The 17736-nt window shown below is 31.3% G+C and overlaps 2 protein-coding genes across 2 annotated transcripts in view; both read right to left on the bottom strand.

Annotated features, from left to right (window-relative positions):
- The window catches only part of LOC118194539 (uncharacterized), a 49880-nt gene extending 43302 nt beyond the window's left edge, over positions 1-6578 (bottom strand). Inside the window, exon 1 of the mRNA XM_085822054.1 lies at positions 6420-6578. The gene's annotated coding sequence lies outside the window, so the exon portion shown is untranslated. The remainder of the gene's footprint in view (positions 1-6419) is intronic.
- Positions 6579-9298: 2720 nt separating this feature from the next.
- Positions 9299-17736, bottom strand: part of LOC118191635 (uncharacterized) — a 60354-nt gene continuing 51916 nt past the window's right edge. Inside the window, exon 4 of the mRNA XM_035362462.2 lies at positions 9299-10118. Coding sequence (XP_035218353.1) covers positions 10041-10118 — 78 coding nt within the window. The 3' untranslated portion in view covers positions 9299-10040. The remainder of the gene's footprint in view (positions 10119-17736) is intronic.

The following is a 17736-nucleotide window of genomic DNA, read 5'->3' as shown; positions in this document are numbered from 1 at the left end:
TGATGTTGATATTCAATAATAAATATTTTTCCTTTTTTTATTAATATAAAGCTTAAAAATTTTTAGAAAATTATGAAGATTGTTTACTTACTAGTATGTAAGAGATGGTGTCGTTACGTAGCAATAAGGTAATTTTGTAAAGATGATAAAGTTAAAATGTTCCGCAATATGAAATTAAAATTTAAAAATATCTGTTTTTATTTGTATAAATACTAAAGCTTAAAAATATTCGCACTGTATGAGAGACTGCGACGTTGTTTACAGTTTTAATAACTGTTACAATTAACTTACCGTATTTAATAGTTTGAAATACAAAAAATTTAGTATACTTATTTCTACATCTGTAGAGAATACATTGTGACGTCACAATCTTAGTCCCACCCATTTATGAACGTCACATAGCTCCGCCTTCGCAACTTTGTTTATACAACGTTTACTGGCGATTTTCAAAAAATCGCCAAGCAGTGGGCTAAAGCACATTTTCACCGAAATTAAATTATAAGGTATTTTTTCCCTCCTTCCAGTATGCCTTTGTGATGTAACGGTAGCACACTCAGCCTGTGTTCGGGGAGGTCCAAGTTTCAGTTTCGTCGAGGGCATTTCTCAGTTTTCATGTACTGCTTGCAGCTCAAAAAACCTAATGGCTCTACAAAATATTTGGAAGAAATTATCTGGGAAAGGTAATCATACAATCTATGGTTAACCTAAAGAAATTATTAAATACACTACGTTATGATTTTGCATAACTTTAGTTTCGTAAATCATTCATAGCTGAAAACAAATCATTGTTTATTTTGCTCTAATAAAATTTTTTGATTCAGCTCTTGACACAGATTTTAAGAAAAAGTTAGTGAATATAAATATTTATAGACAGTAAGTGAAAGAACACATTTCTTACCTATAATAGTATCGGTTTTCTGTGCATTCTAACATCAGTTAAATATTAAAAACCCGTCAAAATATAAATACCTCGTTTTACGTATCATGTTTGCAAACACAGTGATATAACATTTACATTCGAAACCGATTTATTTGGTTTTTTGTAAGCAAATCCCTTAAACATAGTTCAAATAAAACCTGGAAAACTCTGCGTTGCAGCAACTTCACATGCATCCACGTGACTTTGTTTATACTCGTGTTTCTCAAACAAAATTTTAAAATATGTGGCTATATCGTGGATATTGTAATACTAACAGATGGAGCGTGTTAACCTGTCCAAGCATATATTTTTGATTCCAATAAATGTCTGTGGCATTTAGTAAATTGAAATAAATGTGTACTTTCTAATTATCTGCTCCACGGTTTCAACATTCGTCGGAACTCCTCTATTTTTTATGTATTTTCGTGTTTAAAACCTGCATATTAAGTCAGGAAGTTAAGAAATTAGAGTTAAGGAGTAGTTGAGTTTCCGTCTTTCCTCCATGGTACACAAGAGACTACAGACAACCCCAGACGCGCCTACCTTACACGTATCTGAATGCATATACAATTGTATGCTTTATATTTAACTGCACAATATCTACCACTGTAAAAATACAAATATCCGGCGTAGAATTATTTTGAATCAAGCTTAATTTTTTATATTAAGGTCAACTGTGAATTAGAGTTAAGGAGTAGTTGAGTTTCCGTCTTTCCTCCATGGTACACAAGAGACTACAGACAACCCCAGACGCGCCTACCTTACACGTATCTGAATGCATATACAATTGTATGCTTTATATTTAACTGCACAATATCTACCACTGTAAAAATACAAATATCCGGCGTAGAATTATTTTGAATCAAGCTTAATTTTTTATATTAAGGTCAACTGTGATGTACATAAAAAAATTCTTGTTATTTTTTCTGTATGATAAACAAACAATTTTTAAACAATATACTGATAGTCAGTATGAGCCGGAAACATTGCGTAAAAGCAGCAATATGCTGGCAATATTGATGATGATGATGACTTAATTTTTTATAAAATTATTTTCATTATTTATGAATAAAATATAAATTATACGACGTAAAGATAGCTCAACAAATATTTCTTACTAATTCATAAAGTCGCCAATGAAATGAAAACGTTTCGTGGGGCGCAAGAAATTAGGCAATGCCATTAAAGGTATAAGAATTATCTGAAATTTCTTTAAATTTGGAATTTAAAGAAATCTCAAAATTATAATTTAAACTAGTACTAGCCCTTAATTCCCCCTCTCTATTATAAAAATAATAACAACTTTCCTGGACTGAGCCATTTATAGATCAGTCTGTGTCACATGACTTTCGTAACGCTTATGACGTAGCTAATTCGGAACCTGAACGCAAAATTTTGAGAACTGAAACTTTCTCTCAATAAGCAACCTAAACCAAAATCTTCTTTTGGCGAGCTTTCCTGTTAGATAACTGCGCACTTCTACTTCAGCTCTCTTCCCGTAACGATGTTATTTCACTCCTTTAGCCTCTGCTATTAATTGTCCTTTGTTCTAAAATTATAATTTGTATAAAATTGTGGGAAACATAGCGCAGTTATCAAGGAATAAAATTATGTGTACAATTTACGGCTACGTCTGTCTTCGAATGTCATCTTTCAAACTAAACAGTAAAGCCTCTATAAGCTGTAACGCAGAGAACTATTGCCAATCTGTTAAAGTTTTCTCTACTTATAATATTGCATATATATATATATATATGCAAATATATATATATATAAAGCAAGATAAATAATGCGTTTTAGGAAAAGAGAAAATAAGAACAAGGAGGCAAAATATGCTAAAACAAAAAATGATATAAGAAATATATATCTCTTTTGTTGCATCGTCATCAGGGATTATAAATCCTAGAATTTCTTCTAAGATTATAATGTCTCCAAAAATAACTGCCATAAAATTAAATTCAAGTTAATCCATGTTATTTGATGTTTTTTCCTTCCATTTTTACTACATTATACTTTATAAAATCAGTTTAAAATACTTAATTTTATTAAATCAGTTTAAAATTCGTAGTTTATCTAAATTTATTACTTTGCGTATTTTAAGCTTAGCAGCAGTATTTGCTACTAACAGGTCGAATATATTTTTTCTTTCAAAATTTTTATTACTCTCATGTCACAGACTTTAAGCATTCTCTTTTTATTTATTATTATTTTATTGTTTTTATTTTATACTTGTTAGGTCGAGTTTTCATTTATTACTTTTTTATGTGTTGGATTACTTCTGTTTTACGTGTTTTTTGGACTCCTAGTTTAACTGAAAAATTTTAGATTTTTAAACTGTACTGCTTGCTTATGATTTTGATCCTTTAATTTTTTTTTAATTTGTCCCAGCCGGTACAGGACGAAGTAAGCAGTGTAAAATTTGATCAAAAAAATTCCAACTCATTTTTCTTTTTATTTTTTTCACGTATTGGATTGCTTCTATTTGCATGTTTGGTTTTTTCGACTCGGTCTTCTCAAAATAATATTTTTATATATATTTTTAATTTGTTTATATTTTTATGCTATAATTTTATTTTTACACTGCTTCAGCCTGTAGTGGTTGGTTTGGTAAATATTCAAATTACTTTGATAGTTTTCCTGAGATCATTATTTTAAGTTTTAAACTTAAGTTTGTGTCCTTGTTGATTCAGAAACAAACTGATTTATTTATTTATTTTGTTGCACAAACCTCCTGATGACGACGCAGCGAAAGATGTAAAATTTTCATATCATTTTTGACTTTGGTATATTTTGGCACCTTTTTCTTATAAGATATTTCTCTCGCCTTCTTGGCATGCCTTCGTGACGTGATGGTCTGCACGCCGGGCGCGTATTCAAGAGGTCCGTGGCTCGATTCCCGGCGAGGGCATTGCTCATTCTTCACGTCTCTTGCTTTGAAATAACCTAATGTCACTACACTGGCGCCCGAACTAAAAGGGTGGTGGATGATGAATCTCCACACCCAGGAGTTGGCGTTTGGGTCCCCTAAAACCCCAGTCGCATTTTATAAGGTTACAGCCGAAAACATCGCGGACGAAAACGTCGCGGAGAAAACAACCCAAGGCGAAAACGTCGTGCTACAAAACATCGTGGGAGAAAACATCGTAAAGAGAAAACATCGTGGTACAAAATATCGTCGTCTAAAATAAAGCGATTCAAAAACTTCGCAGTTTAAAAACATTTTCGTCGAAAATATCATGGTAAAAAAAAAAGTATCTATAAATGATCGCATGACGGTAACATCGCAGACACCCTTTTTTCAGGTTTAATAACTGTAAATGGATATTCCCATAATGATTTGTGAGCACAAGATGGAAAGAAGAATAATTTTATTTTCATATTTTTATTAACTAATAAATTTTTGCTGATAAAGTAAGAAGGAAACTTTAAAAAAAATTAATTCAACTTATAGCACTTAATGGAATTTTAAACCGACATAGTTAACTAACAAAGGCCAGTAATAAATCGTTTTTTATAAAGTTTTTACTGGTAATTTTTCTTAAAAAGTACAATCTAAAAAAGATTAGAGAAAAGAAGGCAAATAACTACATGACTTTATCTATAAAAAAAATTGCTTCTGTAAAAAATAAAAAAAATTTATAAGCAAAAATTTATTAGTTAATAATAAATATATATGAAAAAAAATTATCCTTCTTTCCATCTTGTTCACACAAATTATTATGGGAATATCCATTTACAATTATTAAAGCCTGAAAAAAGCCACTTGTCTGCGATGTTATCGTCCTGCGATGATTTGTAGATATTTTATTTTTTACCACGATATTTTCGACGACGATGTTTTTAAACTGCGAAGTTTTTGAACCGATTTATTTTCGACGACGATATTTTGAACCATGATGTTTTAGAAGTGCGATGTTTTCATCCACGATGTTTTGTAGCACGACGTTTTCGCTTTGCGTTGTTTTCTCCGCGACGTTTTCGTCCGCGAATTTTTTGCCGCGATGTTATCGGCGGATACCAATATATAAGGTATTTCTCCCGCCTTCTTGGCATGCCTTCGTGTTGTGGTAGTATGCACGCTGGGTGAGAATTTCAGAGGTCCGCGGTTCAATTCCCGGCGAAGGCGTTGCTAATTTTTCTTCTTGCCTGCTTCCAAAAAATACCAAATGTCTCTACATTCCTGAGTTTGTCACTGTGCTGCTGGCTTTTCATTATTGCATATGGTTTATTCCGACCTGAATATGGGATGAATTTTAAATGTATTTATTTTATATTATTGCCATCACTTGTTGATGCTTCCAGCTCGCAAATGGATTAGGTTTTAGACTAATTTTTACTGTATTTATTTTCTATCTTACCACACGCACACATATATATATGTGTATGAATATTTAAGATAAAAATATGTAAAATATTATAACTTAAATTAGAAAAAGCTCCTTAATTCTTCCTTTTAGTTGGGGTATTTCCCCTCCCTTTTCTGAGAATATTAATAATTTTTTCTGGACTGCGTCATTTCTATAATTTTCCATATCATATGTCTTTTATATAACGATGATGACGTAGCTAATTCGGAACTTAAACCCAACCTTTCTTTTAATGATTGCAGCCGAAAACATCGCAGACAAAAACGTCGGGGAGAAAACAACACAAGGCGAAAAGTCGTCGTACAAAACATCGTGGCAGAAAAAAAAGCCCCCCCCCCAAAAAAAAAATCGTAGTTGTAAAACATTGTGGTACAAAATTTTACCCTAGCCAAAAAAAAATGGTTCAAAAACTTCGCAGTTTAAAACCATCATCATCGAAAATATAGTGGTAAAAAATAAAGCAGTTACAAATTCTCGTATGACAATAAAACGTCGCAGACGTGCGTTTTCCAGGTTTCAAAAGTTGCAAATGCATATTTACAACTTTAAATAAAGAAACTGTTACGATTTTAAATTTTATAAAGGAGCATGAGTTTGCCTTACTGAAAACTGAAATATAAGTCTACATTTTAGCAATCACCAAACTGTCAAATAATAAATTCAGTTTGCTTTATCATTTACAAAATATTTTTATTATGCGTTTTTGAAGACAATAAAAAAATATCCGCAGTAATAATTTGATTTCTGAAAGTGCCATAATGCAATAGCAAGAACGTGGCAATAATATGGCAAAGTACCGAACAGGAAAATTATATATATATATATATATATACAAATTTCCCACTGATAATTCCCGTATGCTTTGCTTAATTAAGCCACCAAGGAGTCAGTTAAATTTACAGAAATTTTCTTGCTCCCATTTATTTTTAATTAAATCTTTTGAAAATGTACTATTTTATTAAATACATTATGTTACAAAATTTGCTTTAATTTTCCTTAGATATTTAATTTATACTGATTACGAAAAACAAAATACGTTCCTTTTTTAAATTTTAAACTGAATATTTCATTGCCTCTTATACTATTTGAAATAGCAATAAAGATATAATTATTTTATAAACATGTATGCTTACCTGAAAAATATCCAGTAGTCCTTTTACAATCAATGTAAAAATTGCTTGTAAACTTTTTCTAGCGTTAACGAAACGTCCCATAAGAAAACCTACAGTATGAATCTCGCGTCAACATAGTTAAGTCGAGATATCTTCAAAATTCAGGTTACATTTCTATTTCCGTTAACCAAGGATGTGACTTGATTCACGTGACCTTGGGAGTGGCTAAAGTAAAACTTTTATCATATTCCAGATACATAAATGCTGTTGTTGTTGTTTACTCTGAATCATTGAAAGCAGACTATCGTAAATAATAATGACAGGGAAGAGAGTACATCTATTTTGCTCTCATATCTTGAGTGATATAAGTTTTGTACAAATCCATCTAAATTCTGATAGAGAATAATATGGAGGACAGAAAGTCTAGTATTCTTCTCTGCCACTGATCTCCCAAGAAACTTTCAGAAAGACTAATTTTATGCTTTCGTATGCTGTACAGATTAGGGGTTCTTTGCCTCATGCTAACGTTTCGCCACTGCTAAACGTTAACCCCGTCCTTGTTTCCAGAATTCTAAAAATACATATACATTTATGATAAATATCAAAATCCTAATATAAGTAGTTTTATATTCTTAACTAAAACTAAATATAAAAGGCTGACTACATTTCCTTCTTATAAGCTATTAAATTAAACCCATGAGGGAGTTCTCCCCTCCTGGTTGAAAACTCTTGGTATAGACAATAGTATAGTCACAAAAAGCTTTAACTGTATTTCATACATAAAACCCTTAAAGGGGGAAGCTGCACTGGTTGATCACTAGACGAATTAGAGAACAAAAATGCCATAAATGATATGAAAGCTGGATCAAGAATATTGTTGCTGAGGCTTAATACTATAGGTTACCTAGAACCTAAAATTTCATGCAATTAACAACTAGCCAAAAATTGCGATTAAAGTAGAAGTATTAGCTGCATGGATTATTGTCTATTTATAAGAAATTATCACCTTTTCCCCGACATCCTTTCGTAGTATAATTGGTAACACTTCTAAATTGCATCGGAAGAATCGTGGTGGAAATCCCAGATAGTTGATTTTTCACGTTACTCCGAATAACCTAATAGCTCTAGTAGACGGAGAGTTCAAGTAGTTTCATATCTAAAGCATTGAATTCTGCTCTTAATTCTAGTGAAATATATGGAATACCCTCAAGAGAGCTGAAGCTTTTTACCGTAAAGCACATATTTCTTAAAGAAAAATATTTCCTGTTTATAATTCATTTTCCTTGAAACAAAATGATCCATTCATCGTTTTGATAATTTTTATATATATTCTGACTTTCATTTTACATGCAAAATTCTTGCCATCAGTTCTACTTCATAAAATCCACAAGTGCCTGAGTGGATAAAACCATTTGGCACTTGCATTTGGTATTCAGCGAAAGGGTTGCTAATATCGAATTCCAGTGGATTTCTCCGCGTGTAATGCGAATATGAAAATCTTCCACAAAGACATCCTTCCTAAGCTAAATAGACCACCCTACCCGTGTTTTCCCATAATTACAATCACGCAACTTTCTGAAATGCGTATGGTTTATACTGAAATGCATTTTTAAGCATAGCATCTATGTGATACATGTGACTTTTCGTAAAGTTTCATTGCCAGAAAGTTGATTCAGTCTGCTATGCATTCATTTCTGTTTACGTTTGATTATTTTTAAAGCTTCTTTGCTATTAATAGGAAACAAGAAAAAACCTACAGAGAACGGCGGGACAAAATTAAGAGGCGAAAGGTGTTTTTTACAGTCATAAAAAGATGACATTTTATATGTGTATTTTTCCCTCTATTGGATTATGCTGAGAAATGCGAAGAATAAGCAAGATTTTTTATGTATAAACGTTATTCAAACAAAATGCCAGTAAAATTGCTAAAAATAATAACTGCATAAGAAATAATTTAAATAACATTTGGACAGGGAAACTATTAGATTATTTGCTTCACTAATAAACGATGCAAAGCTGTTTCTGTATGTTAATGTCCAAAATAAAAAAATCTGTTGTGGACACCACAAGACTTCTTTTATACGGCCTATTAAACTATGCAATTTTTTCCCACACTTCATTTAAACTTATTTCCTCGAATTTTTCTAACTTAACTAACCGAACCGATCCCTCAAGGCAAATTGAAAGTGATATAAAAAATTGCAAAGTTTGAAATTGAATATCATGGTTAATATTTTCATAAAGGGAAGTCCACAAATAGATGTTATAGCAATCCCATATATGTACTTTCAGCGTTCTACGGATAATCATTTTTCTGTTATGTGAGATACATACATACATTCATAAGTAGAGACTTCACGCAAAAGAATCGTCCAAATGGATTCGGGAATGGTAAAAATAAGTATTTCCATTGTAATATGATACCCGAAATTTTTCGCGATTACAGTACTTCTTTTGCTCCGTACAAGGTAGTAAAAATGAAATTTAAATATTACTTAAAATATTTATTATGCAGCAGAAACAAAATTGTCCTGGATTTGAGATCTAATTTTGTTGCTGCTGTCATGAGAAGAAAAAAAAACTTGAACTGTATCTGAGGATTCTCTAAAATTTAACCCAATAACTTAAAAAGCAAAGTAATTAAGTTAAAATTAAATAAAATCATGCCTGGAAAATGTTTTACAGAAATATTTATTAATAATGTGTGTTTCTTCGGTAACTATATTCTTTTATTTCATTTTTACTTACACACAAGTAAAAAGACACTTTAGTGGAAATATTCTCGGTTTACATTGACCCCTTTTATAAATTTAAAATAATGACCAAATGATAAATTTTATAAATTTAAAATAATGACCAAATGATAAATTTTATAAATTTAAAATAATGACCAAATGATACACTGCTTATAAATCATATTTTATTTCAAAATAAATTCATCATTGACAAGTTTTCAAGCTCTGACAGAGATGAAAGAATTCTACTTCCATGGATCAGTCATGTCTGATAAATAAGCTCCAAGGTTCTAACAAAATATTTTATTTTAAAGCACATTAGTTACATGGGTTCTCATATAACTGATCGAAATATGGCTTCAAATAATAGTGTTGATAAGCATACTTGAATTACGTACTTGGAAATTCTAAATGAACGTTATAAATTTCCTAACAAACCAAAACATAAAAATTTAATTCAATTTCTTTTATAAATATATAATTTTATATCTCAATCGCATAGTTCTTGTATAATACTGAAATGAAACTGTTAATAGAAAAGCACAATTAAGTACATCGAAATTCTAAAAACATTTAAGTTCACAAAAATGATAGATCATAATGGAAGTATAAAAATTACATTCATAAATAAATCTGAATATAATAACGATTTTTATAAATTATGATATATGAGGTTTAAGTACGCTAAGCATTATTGCGTAAGCAAAATGAAGAAATGAAGGTTTCAGAGAAAATTAAAAGAAATAGAACTTTGGGTGAATATCTTAACAGAAAAATATAGTATATACATTTGAGAAATTATAACATTTATTGAATATTCTTTCACAATATCAAATGCTAATAGTCCTTGTGAAAAGAAATCCTCAACAATCACAGTACATTTAACTCTGGAAACGATTAACACTTCTTAGGCCATCTGCTTCTGAGACTGATATGAAAAATAAGTACTAACGCCATACAAGATACTGTTTATCAAACCCATTACCTGAAAAAGAAACAGTTTAGGTGAGAAAAAACAATCACGTTCAATAGAAGAAATTAAGTGTTGCATAGCATCAAAATAACTACAATTTCTGCATAATCTTCCTGTAAAAAAATTGGAAGGAAAGTCTATTTTCAAATAATAATAACAATAATAATTAATTAATTAATTAATTTAATTTAATTTCAAAAATAATTAAATTAATAAACATACGATCAGAGAATTCTGTAATTGCCAACAGTAGTGACATGGTTACAGAACAAGACAAAAACTAATACAGAAAACTCATCACAACACATATATAACATCTTCTTATAATATAAAATAAATTATAACTGATTATTCATTTCTGCAAACACATCCAAAACAAGGGAGATTAAACTTCGTCTCCAGAATCTAAAGAAGGAATCTAAATTCATACGAAATGTAGACCATGCAAATTCAACTAACACAAGTCATACAGCACTAATACATGTCCTCTAGGCTGCATTCATACAATAGTATAAGTATTACAAATGCAGGAAATGAAATAGGCAAAATTTCGTTGTTAAGCAACTAAATGGAGTTGGACCATAAACTGATTAGGTTATTTGAATATGGCAATAGTAGGTTATTTGAGTGCAAATATATATGGATTCGTCTGGAATCGAACCCTGGTCGAACTATCAAAAATCCCCGATCTTAGCCACTCGGCCAATAATGAGACCAATGTGATTAAACTTAACGGCGCAAGAATTCAAAATTTTCAAATTTATTCCTCTTATGGCAAGAACTGGCATAATTTAGGTAGGTTCAACCAATTACGATGAAGACTAACTTCACTTTTGAAAAGAACGAAATATTTTCGGAAATTGATGCATTAAGTTTGCCAAATTTCGAAGCTTTTTAAAATGCAGCCTAGAATCTTTACATTTTTAGTCCAAAGGAAGGATTTTGAATAACATTCTTTTGAGAGCACAAGAAGTTCTAGATTTTGTCTCCAGTTGGGCGATTTCTCATAAACTCACTTTCAATCCTTCAAAAAGTAAAGCTATGTTTGTTCCCAGTACGTTTGATGAACAAAATGTTGCTTTTTGATGCTCGATAATTCTGCGTTGGAATTTGTAGAAAATGTTAAATATCTTGGTGTCATTCTTGACCAAAAATTAACATGAAAAAAGCACATTGAATTTCTTTCTGCTAAATGTGAAAAAATTATTAATGGCTTTCACCGAATTGCCAAAAATACTTTTGGAGTAAGCTACTAGGTTAAGAAACTCAAGTATAAGCAGTTTATTGTACCTTTCATTTCGTACGGCTGTCATGCTTGGGGACATGTTCTTGCCAAGAAGGTTAACAAAAGAAATTTAAGAAAGATTCAACAGAGAATTCTTCTTGCATTATTAGTGGTTATAGAACCTTAAGCTATGAGGCTACTTTTGTTCTTGCAGGAGTTCCGCCTATTGATTTTGAAATTGCATATAAGAATAATATTTTTGAGTCATTGGCAACTCATGCTGCGGAAGACTGTATTAATGGAAGTGTCCCCTTCACTGATCTTCCTCATCCCGCTTCTTTAGAACCCATAAATTTCTGCGATTATAAAGAAACTGCTGAAATAAGTTTTCATATGGTTTTCTTTACAGATGGCAACAAGATGAACAACAAGGTTGGCCTTGCATTTGTTCTTTTTGAAGGCCATTCCGAGATTTGTTTTCTTAGACACCGTATACGGAATGAATGTACAGTTTTTCAAGCAGAACTTCTGTGCATTTATATTGCCGTCAAATGGATCCAGGATCATAGGACAACATCCTCAAAGTACCTTATTTGTTCTGATTCTCTTTCTTCTCTTCAACTTTTGAATAGTATTACCAGCTGCGATAAATTAGTTATCGAAACCCTAGTAACTGTTAGTTCACTTAGAATTAGAGGTATTGATATCTGCTTTGCTTATGTGCGTGCTCATCATGGTTTCTACGGAAATGAAAGAGCTGATTTCTTAGCTAAAGATGCCTTAAATTTACCCATTGATATCAACATTAGCATTCCAAAGAGTTATTGGAAGTCCTTTCATTATAAAAAGCTTTTAGCTATGTGGAATGAGGAATACATTTCATCTTGTAATGCTGAAGTCACCAAAAGGTTCCTTCCTTCTATTTACCATAGACTGAATTCGAGTCTTTCCTCTCGTTAAATTTTAAAGTGTCTCAGTTTTTATCTGGTCACGGTAAATTTGCAAGTTATCTGTTTCGTTTTAATCTACGATCAAACAATTTATGTGAATGTTCAAAAAGAGTTCCTCAGGATGTGGAACATTTGATATTCTCGTGTCCTACATTTGATGGCCCTAGATTATGCTTACAGAACGATTTGAAAATGTTCGGAGTGACTTGGCCAGTGAACTTATCTGTTTTCGTGAAGTCCAGACTGCTGTTCTCTGCTTTTGTTCGCTTAATTTATGCATGTAATTTTTAATGTTTATTTATACATGTAACCTTTAATATTCTAGTTAACTTACTTCTGTAAGCCCCGTGTTGTACATATGTGGTGCACGGGGAGTCTGTATGTTCTCAAAAGGAAAAAAAAAAGGGGGGGCTTTATCCCTGAAGGACTATTGTTTTCGTTTTGCTATTTTGCGTTGGTTCCCTATTAATGTCCGTTTCACTTTTCAAACTGTTTCAACCAACTGTTAGAGTCCTGCATTATATTTGAAGAAATTATTAATGAAAAATCTGCATAAATGTAAGTATAGTTCTCGCATTGTGATAAAACAACGGTACATAGAGCCATCGAATTTTGAATAACGTAATAATACTGCGAATATGGGCATGTGGAAGCCCAAATTTGAAATTCGAAATTTGTTTTATTATCGATTTCCTATTTTGTAAAACTTTAACGAATTTTTGGTTAACAAATTCAAGGATTTCAAAGCGAGCAATGACAACGTTGTACAGAAATAAACATTTTCATCTCCAGCGCGCGAGTGTATATCGGAAATTCTAAAGATATGCTCAATTTAAAACTATTTTTCGATATTGCTCTTGAATTTCATTTTATGGTTTAAGTGCGAAGAACGTGATATTTAATAAATAAAGGTAACAGAAAAATGGTAAAAAAACGCACCTTTGGACGTAATTTAAAATTTGAAACCTTTCAGATCTTCTTCTTTCTTTTTTTTTTTTTTTTTTACTTTCTTTTAATCTCTATTATTAAAAATGAAGAATCTATTGGTGAATTCGTCGCATTGCTGAAAGTTGATGGCATCTAGAGGCCCCAAATTTTAAAAGCACCTGCATCTTGTGTGTGTGTGTGTGTGATTATGGCAAAGCCTCGAGGTCTATCTGCCTAAAGAGAGGAATGTCTTCGTTGAGGACTTTCTAAGGAAAACTGGCTATATACGTTACACATGGGAAAACCACGAAAACTCCCATGCAGACAGCCCGTTTGCGGGATTCGAACCTCGGACCGAACTACCAATGTTCAGCGATTTTACCGCTCGGCCGCTGCTAGGCACCTGCATCTTGAAGCCAAAATTTTGAAATTGTTATTCATTTATTTTACGTTCTAGGCGAGTTTAGTGAATTTGTGATAAACCAATTCAGTAATTTATAAACTAATGCATTGGCACTGCTCAAAATAAAACCTTTCTCTCTTCCTCACACCAGTGTGTTGCATTAAAAAAATCGTTAAGATATATATCCTTCATATTTAATTAACGAATTTAATGACTTTAAAGCAATGTGTTGCCACTGCTCAAATAAAATATTTTTGCTTTCCCCGAGCCACTGAGTTGCCATTCAGCAAAGCGTAAGATGTTTAATTTATCTGTTTCTGATTAACAAATTAAGTTATTTAAATGCAATAAACGCAGTTAATAATATTTTAAAACGTTTCTAATAAAGTATTTGAGTTATTTACATAAAATGCATGATGTTTGTGATATACATAATTAGTAATTTTTACGAAAATTTTGCAGTGGGATTTTTTTAATTTATAGCAGAATTTTTAAGGCCACGTGATATGCAATTCATACAAAATACTCTCTTTTATATTTAATTCGTTTAGTCTATCATTTATCTTATGATAATAACATTAAGCTTTATCTTAATTTTTGCCGATGTCCTTTTGAAAAGGATTCACCAGATTTCTTCGCGTAGACACAAAAAAGGAATTCCACTACATAAATATTATATATCCTGATTGCTAGAGAAAGAATATTGTGTCCCTTGTCACATAAATCTTCAATAATAACAACAGAGGCAGAAAAGTTAGCATTAAAATTGTTAATATTTACAAAAAAGTGCAATAATATATCAAAAATATCATATCTTATTAATTCACGTAATTTTTCCTCTTTTTTTACCAATTGTTGTATGAAAGGCGAGAGGGGAAAATTATGCGAATAAGCTAACTTCAGAAGGATGCGGTTACAATAAGAATATAAAAAATCTGATGTGTACACCACATGACTTCCTAACTTAAACCTATTGGATTTAATTATATCTACTTCGCCGACAGCGCATAAACCACAATAGAATAAGTGCATTCTTTAAAATTCACTCTATTTGTTTACCATAGCGACACTCTGGCGCTAGGTTCACTTAACAGTATTATATTTCCTTCATAGTATAACTCAGAATACACAAAATTTGTATCATTTAAAGAATTATCTAATCGTTGCCCCATGTTCTGTTCAAGTACTATAATAAAGCTAGAACGATGTATAAAAGAAATTAAGCAAACAAAACAAAAAAGAAACAGTTTTTCACAGACGATTGAGTATTTCTCATTCAATTAATTCAGTTCTCACTTCGCGACAAGGCAAAAATACATAAAAACTCAAAATATGTCTACTAAAAATTACTAATTATTAAAAATTAAGTAAATCTTAAACACTTATTTCCTCGAAAAAATTCCAGAAAGGATTAAGCATGATTTAAATCGCAATAATAAATGAAGGCGTTTATCTTTGTTGTTGCGAAGCTACGTTTCTCTAGATTGGCAACAAATTCACTACTCAGCTGTTTCAAATGTAAACAAGCAATGGCCGCCATCAAAATAGGCTTAGCGGCACTTAAACAACTTTCAAATTGTTTATAATTCTAAACGTATTGCATATAGATTTACTAAAGGCATAAAACCCTTAACAGGAAGATAAAAACAACATAATTCAATCATTTTTAAAGAACAAAATGTACAATTTACAAACATATAAGAGTAAAGAAACTGAGATCACTGAGCAGAGTAACAGAGTGCTTATATTTATAAATATATTTATATACGTTTGGCGCGGCCGATTGAAACCAAAATACGAGGTGCACATCTACATGTTATAGTAGTCCTATATACAAAATTTCAACGTTCTGAGGTTACTCGTTTTTGAGTTATGCGAGATACGTACGTACGTTCGTACGCACGTACGTACATACATTCGTACAGACGCCACGAAAAATTCTCTTCAGAATTCATTTTAAAGCAGCTTTTTAGTTTTTTACAGATATCACGCAAAAACATCGTTAAATTGCTTTCGAATGCGGTCAAAGTGGATATTTTCGTTGAAATATGCTGCCTGAAGCTTTTCGCGATTACAATACTTCCTTTTTACTTCGTACAAGGAAGTAAAAATGAAAAGTATTTAGTGAAAAACTACTGGTAATTATCATAATATTATTTCTTTAAAAGAAATTTACATTCCAATAAGAATGGATAGTGGTATTGACATTACAATGTCTAATAAGCTACTTTTATTTCTACTTCTTTGTATGTTGAATCTTGCCCACTATTATTGTTGTCCCTTGTTACTTCCTAGGCCTTAAATTATTCGATGCTGCTGTCAGTGTCGTCTACTGTATCTTACAAGTCGTTGCCATCTTCATTGTTGTTAATATCTTTGTCAACGTTCAGTCCGTTTTCCTCTGAGGCAATGTTTTTCAGAACTATCAAGACATCCCTATTTTCTTGAAGCTTCTCCCTATAGTTTTTTCATCAGTCGAAACCTATACACCTCAAATCTGCGAGAAATCAATTAGACGAAAACAGCCATTTCGTGGACAAATCCATTAGCCTTGAGGAAAGGCGAAATTACGTTCAGATTTCAAAAATTTTCAGAACCTTTAGCTAAAACGCTAGTGTGAAAAGTACATGAGTAAATACAGTAAATATAGTTAAGAAGACCTGACAGAAATAAACTCGTTGATCATATTCTGTATTTCATTGATGAATAATAAGACGCTCTTATCCACTGAAAAATAAAATATTTTATTTAAAATATTTTTCTTCAGTCCTTTTTGGAGCATAATTAAAAGTAACTATCTTATTTGAAAAATTATACGAGAAATTATACAATATGTGTAATGCATTAAAGTCCAATCTCTTCGGATTAGAATAACTAATTAAATTAGTTTATTCAATAAAAAATTACTTTTACTTTCTTAAATGCTTAGGACATTAGGTGGACTCATTAAAATCATTACTTATTTTACCTCTATTTCAGGCTGGCGTGTAAGAGGCCAGTAATTAAACAGTGAAGAATCTGAGTTCGTTTCACTGTGGAAAAACGTGGCATCTACAGCCATAAAATTTTAAACACACGTACTCCTGCACCTGAACATGTGCAACTCAAAGACTAAATTCTAAGTTCCATATTTGCTTTTTATTTATTCCAGGTTTTGTACGAATTTATGAATTTCTTTATTAATAAACTCAACGATTTAAAGGCAACTTACAGTCACCTCGAAATAAAATACCTTTACTTTATCCATGCCTTGTGTGTTGCCATTTGGCAAAGCGGAAACGATTGCTTTCAAATTTAATATGCCTATTATTGGTTAAAAAACTAACCGATTTAAAAGCAAATCGCTTATATAAACGCATCTCTTTATAATACCTTTTGCATTTAATTTATGATACTTCTAATTAATAATTTTTAAGAACTTTTTCTTTCGTGATGGTGGGATAACGTAATTTATATAAGATTCTCTAAATCTATAAGTTACGTAATTGATGCAGAATACTGTAGGCCGTTTTACACTTTTTAAAGGCAAACTTGTTTTCGAGTGGTTATATTGTAATCTAAAGATTTGTATTCTGAGATGAAATTGTCTTGTATAGAAGGATCTATGCTAATAAATTTTACAGAAATTCTTCATTATTCCTCACGTTTAATCTATCCAGTCTATTCTATATTTTATTACAGATAAGCTAGCTCCATCTTGGACTTTTTTCCACGTTCTCTGAGAATGATTCACCACTCTTCATTGCATACGTACAGATAAAAATTAGAAGCTTGGTTTTGTTTAGTTTGTTTGATTACGTCAAAGCAAGGGAGGGCTATATTTCTAAGATGAGGAATGCCTTTGTGTACTTTTTTCTCCGAAGTCAAAAATTTTCTATCTATGAAGGTCAAAGAAAAATGAAACCTTAGTATAACAATAATACGTACAATGATTTCTACAGAACGACTATTGTGTGCCCTTCATCAAATTTTTCAATTTTAGAAAATCGATATTTAAGCTAACATCACTATCGATAATATATAATGCAAAATAGAGTACAATATAAAAATTTATCTGGAAAAATGATCCACATTTCCTTCTTCATGTTTAATTATTAAATAAAAATGTTTTTATGTAGTGAAAAG

Source organism: Stegodyphus dumicola, chromosome 8, assembly GCF_044657685.1.
Source record: "Stegodyphus dumicola isolate Sdum_Otavi_A_Nest chromosome 8, ASM4465768v1".
In the NCBI taxonomy this organism is placed as follows: Eukaryota; Metazoa; Arthropoda; class Arachnida; order Araneae; family Eresidae; genus Stegodyphus; species Stegodyphus dumicola.
This window is presented reverse-complemented; position numbering and strand designations above follow the sequence as displayed.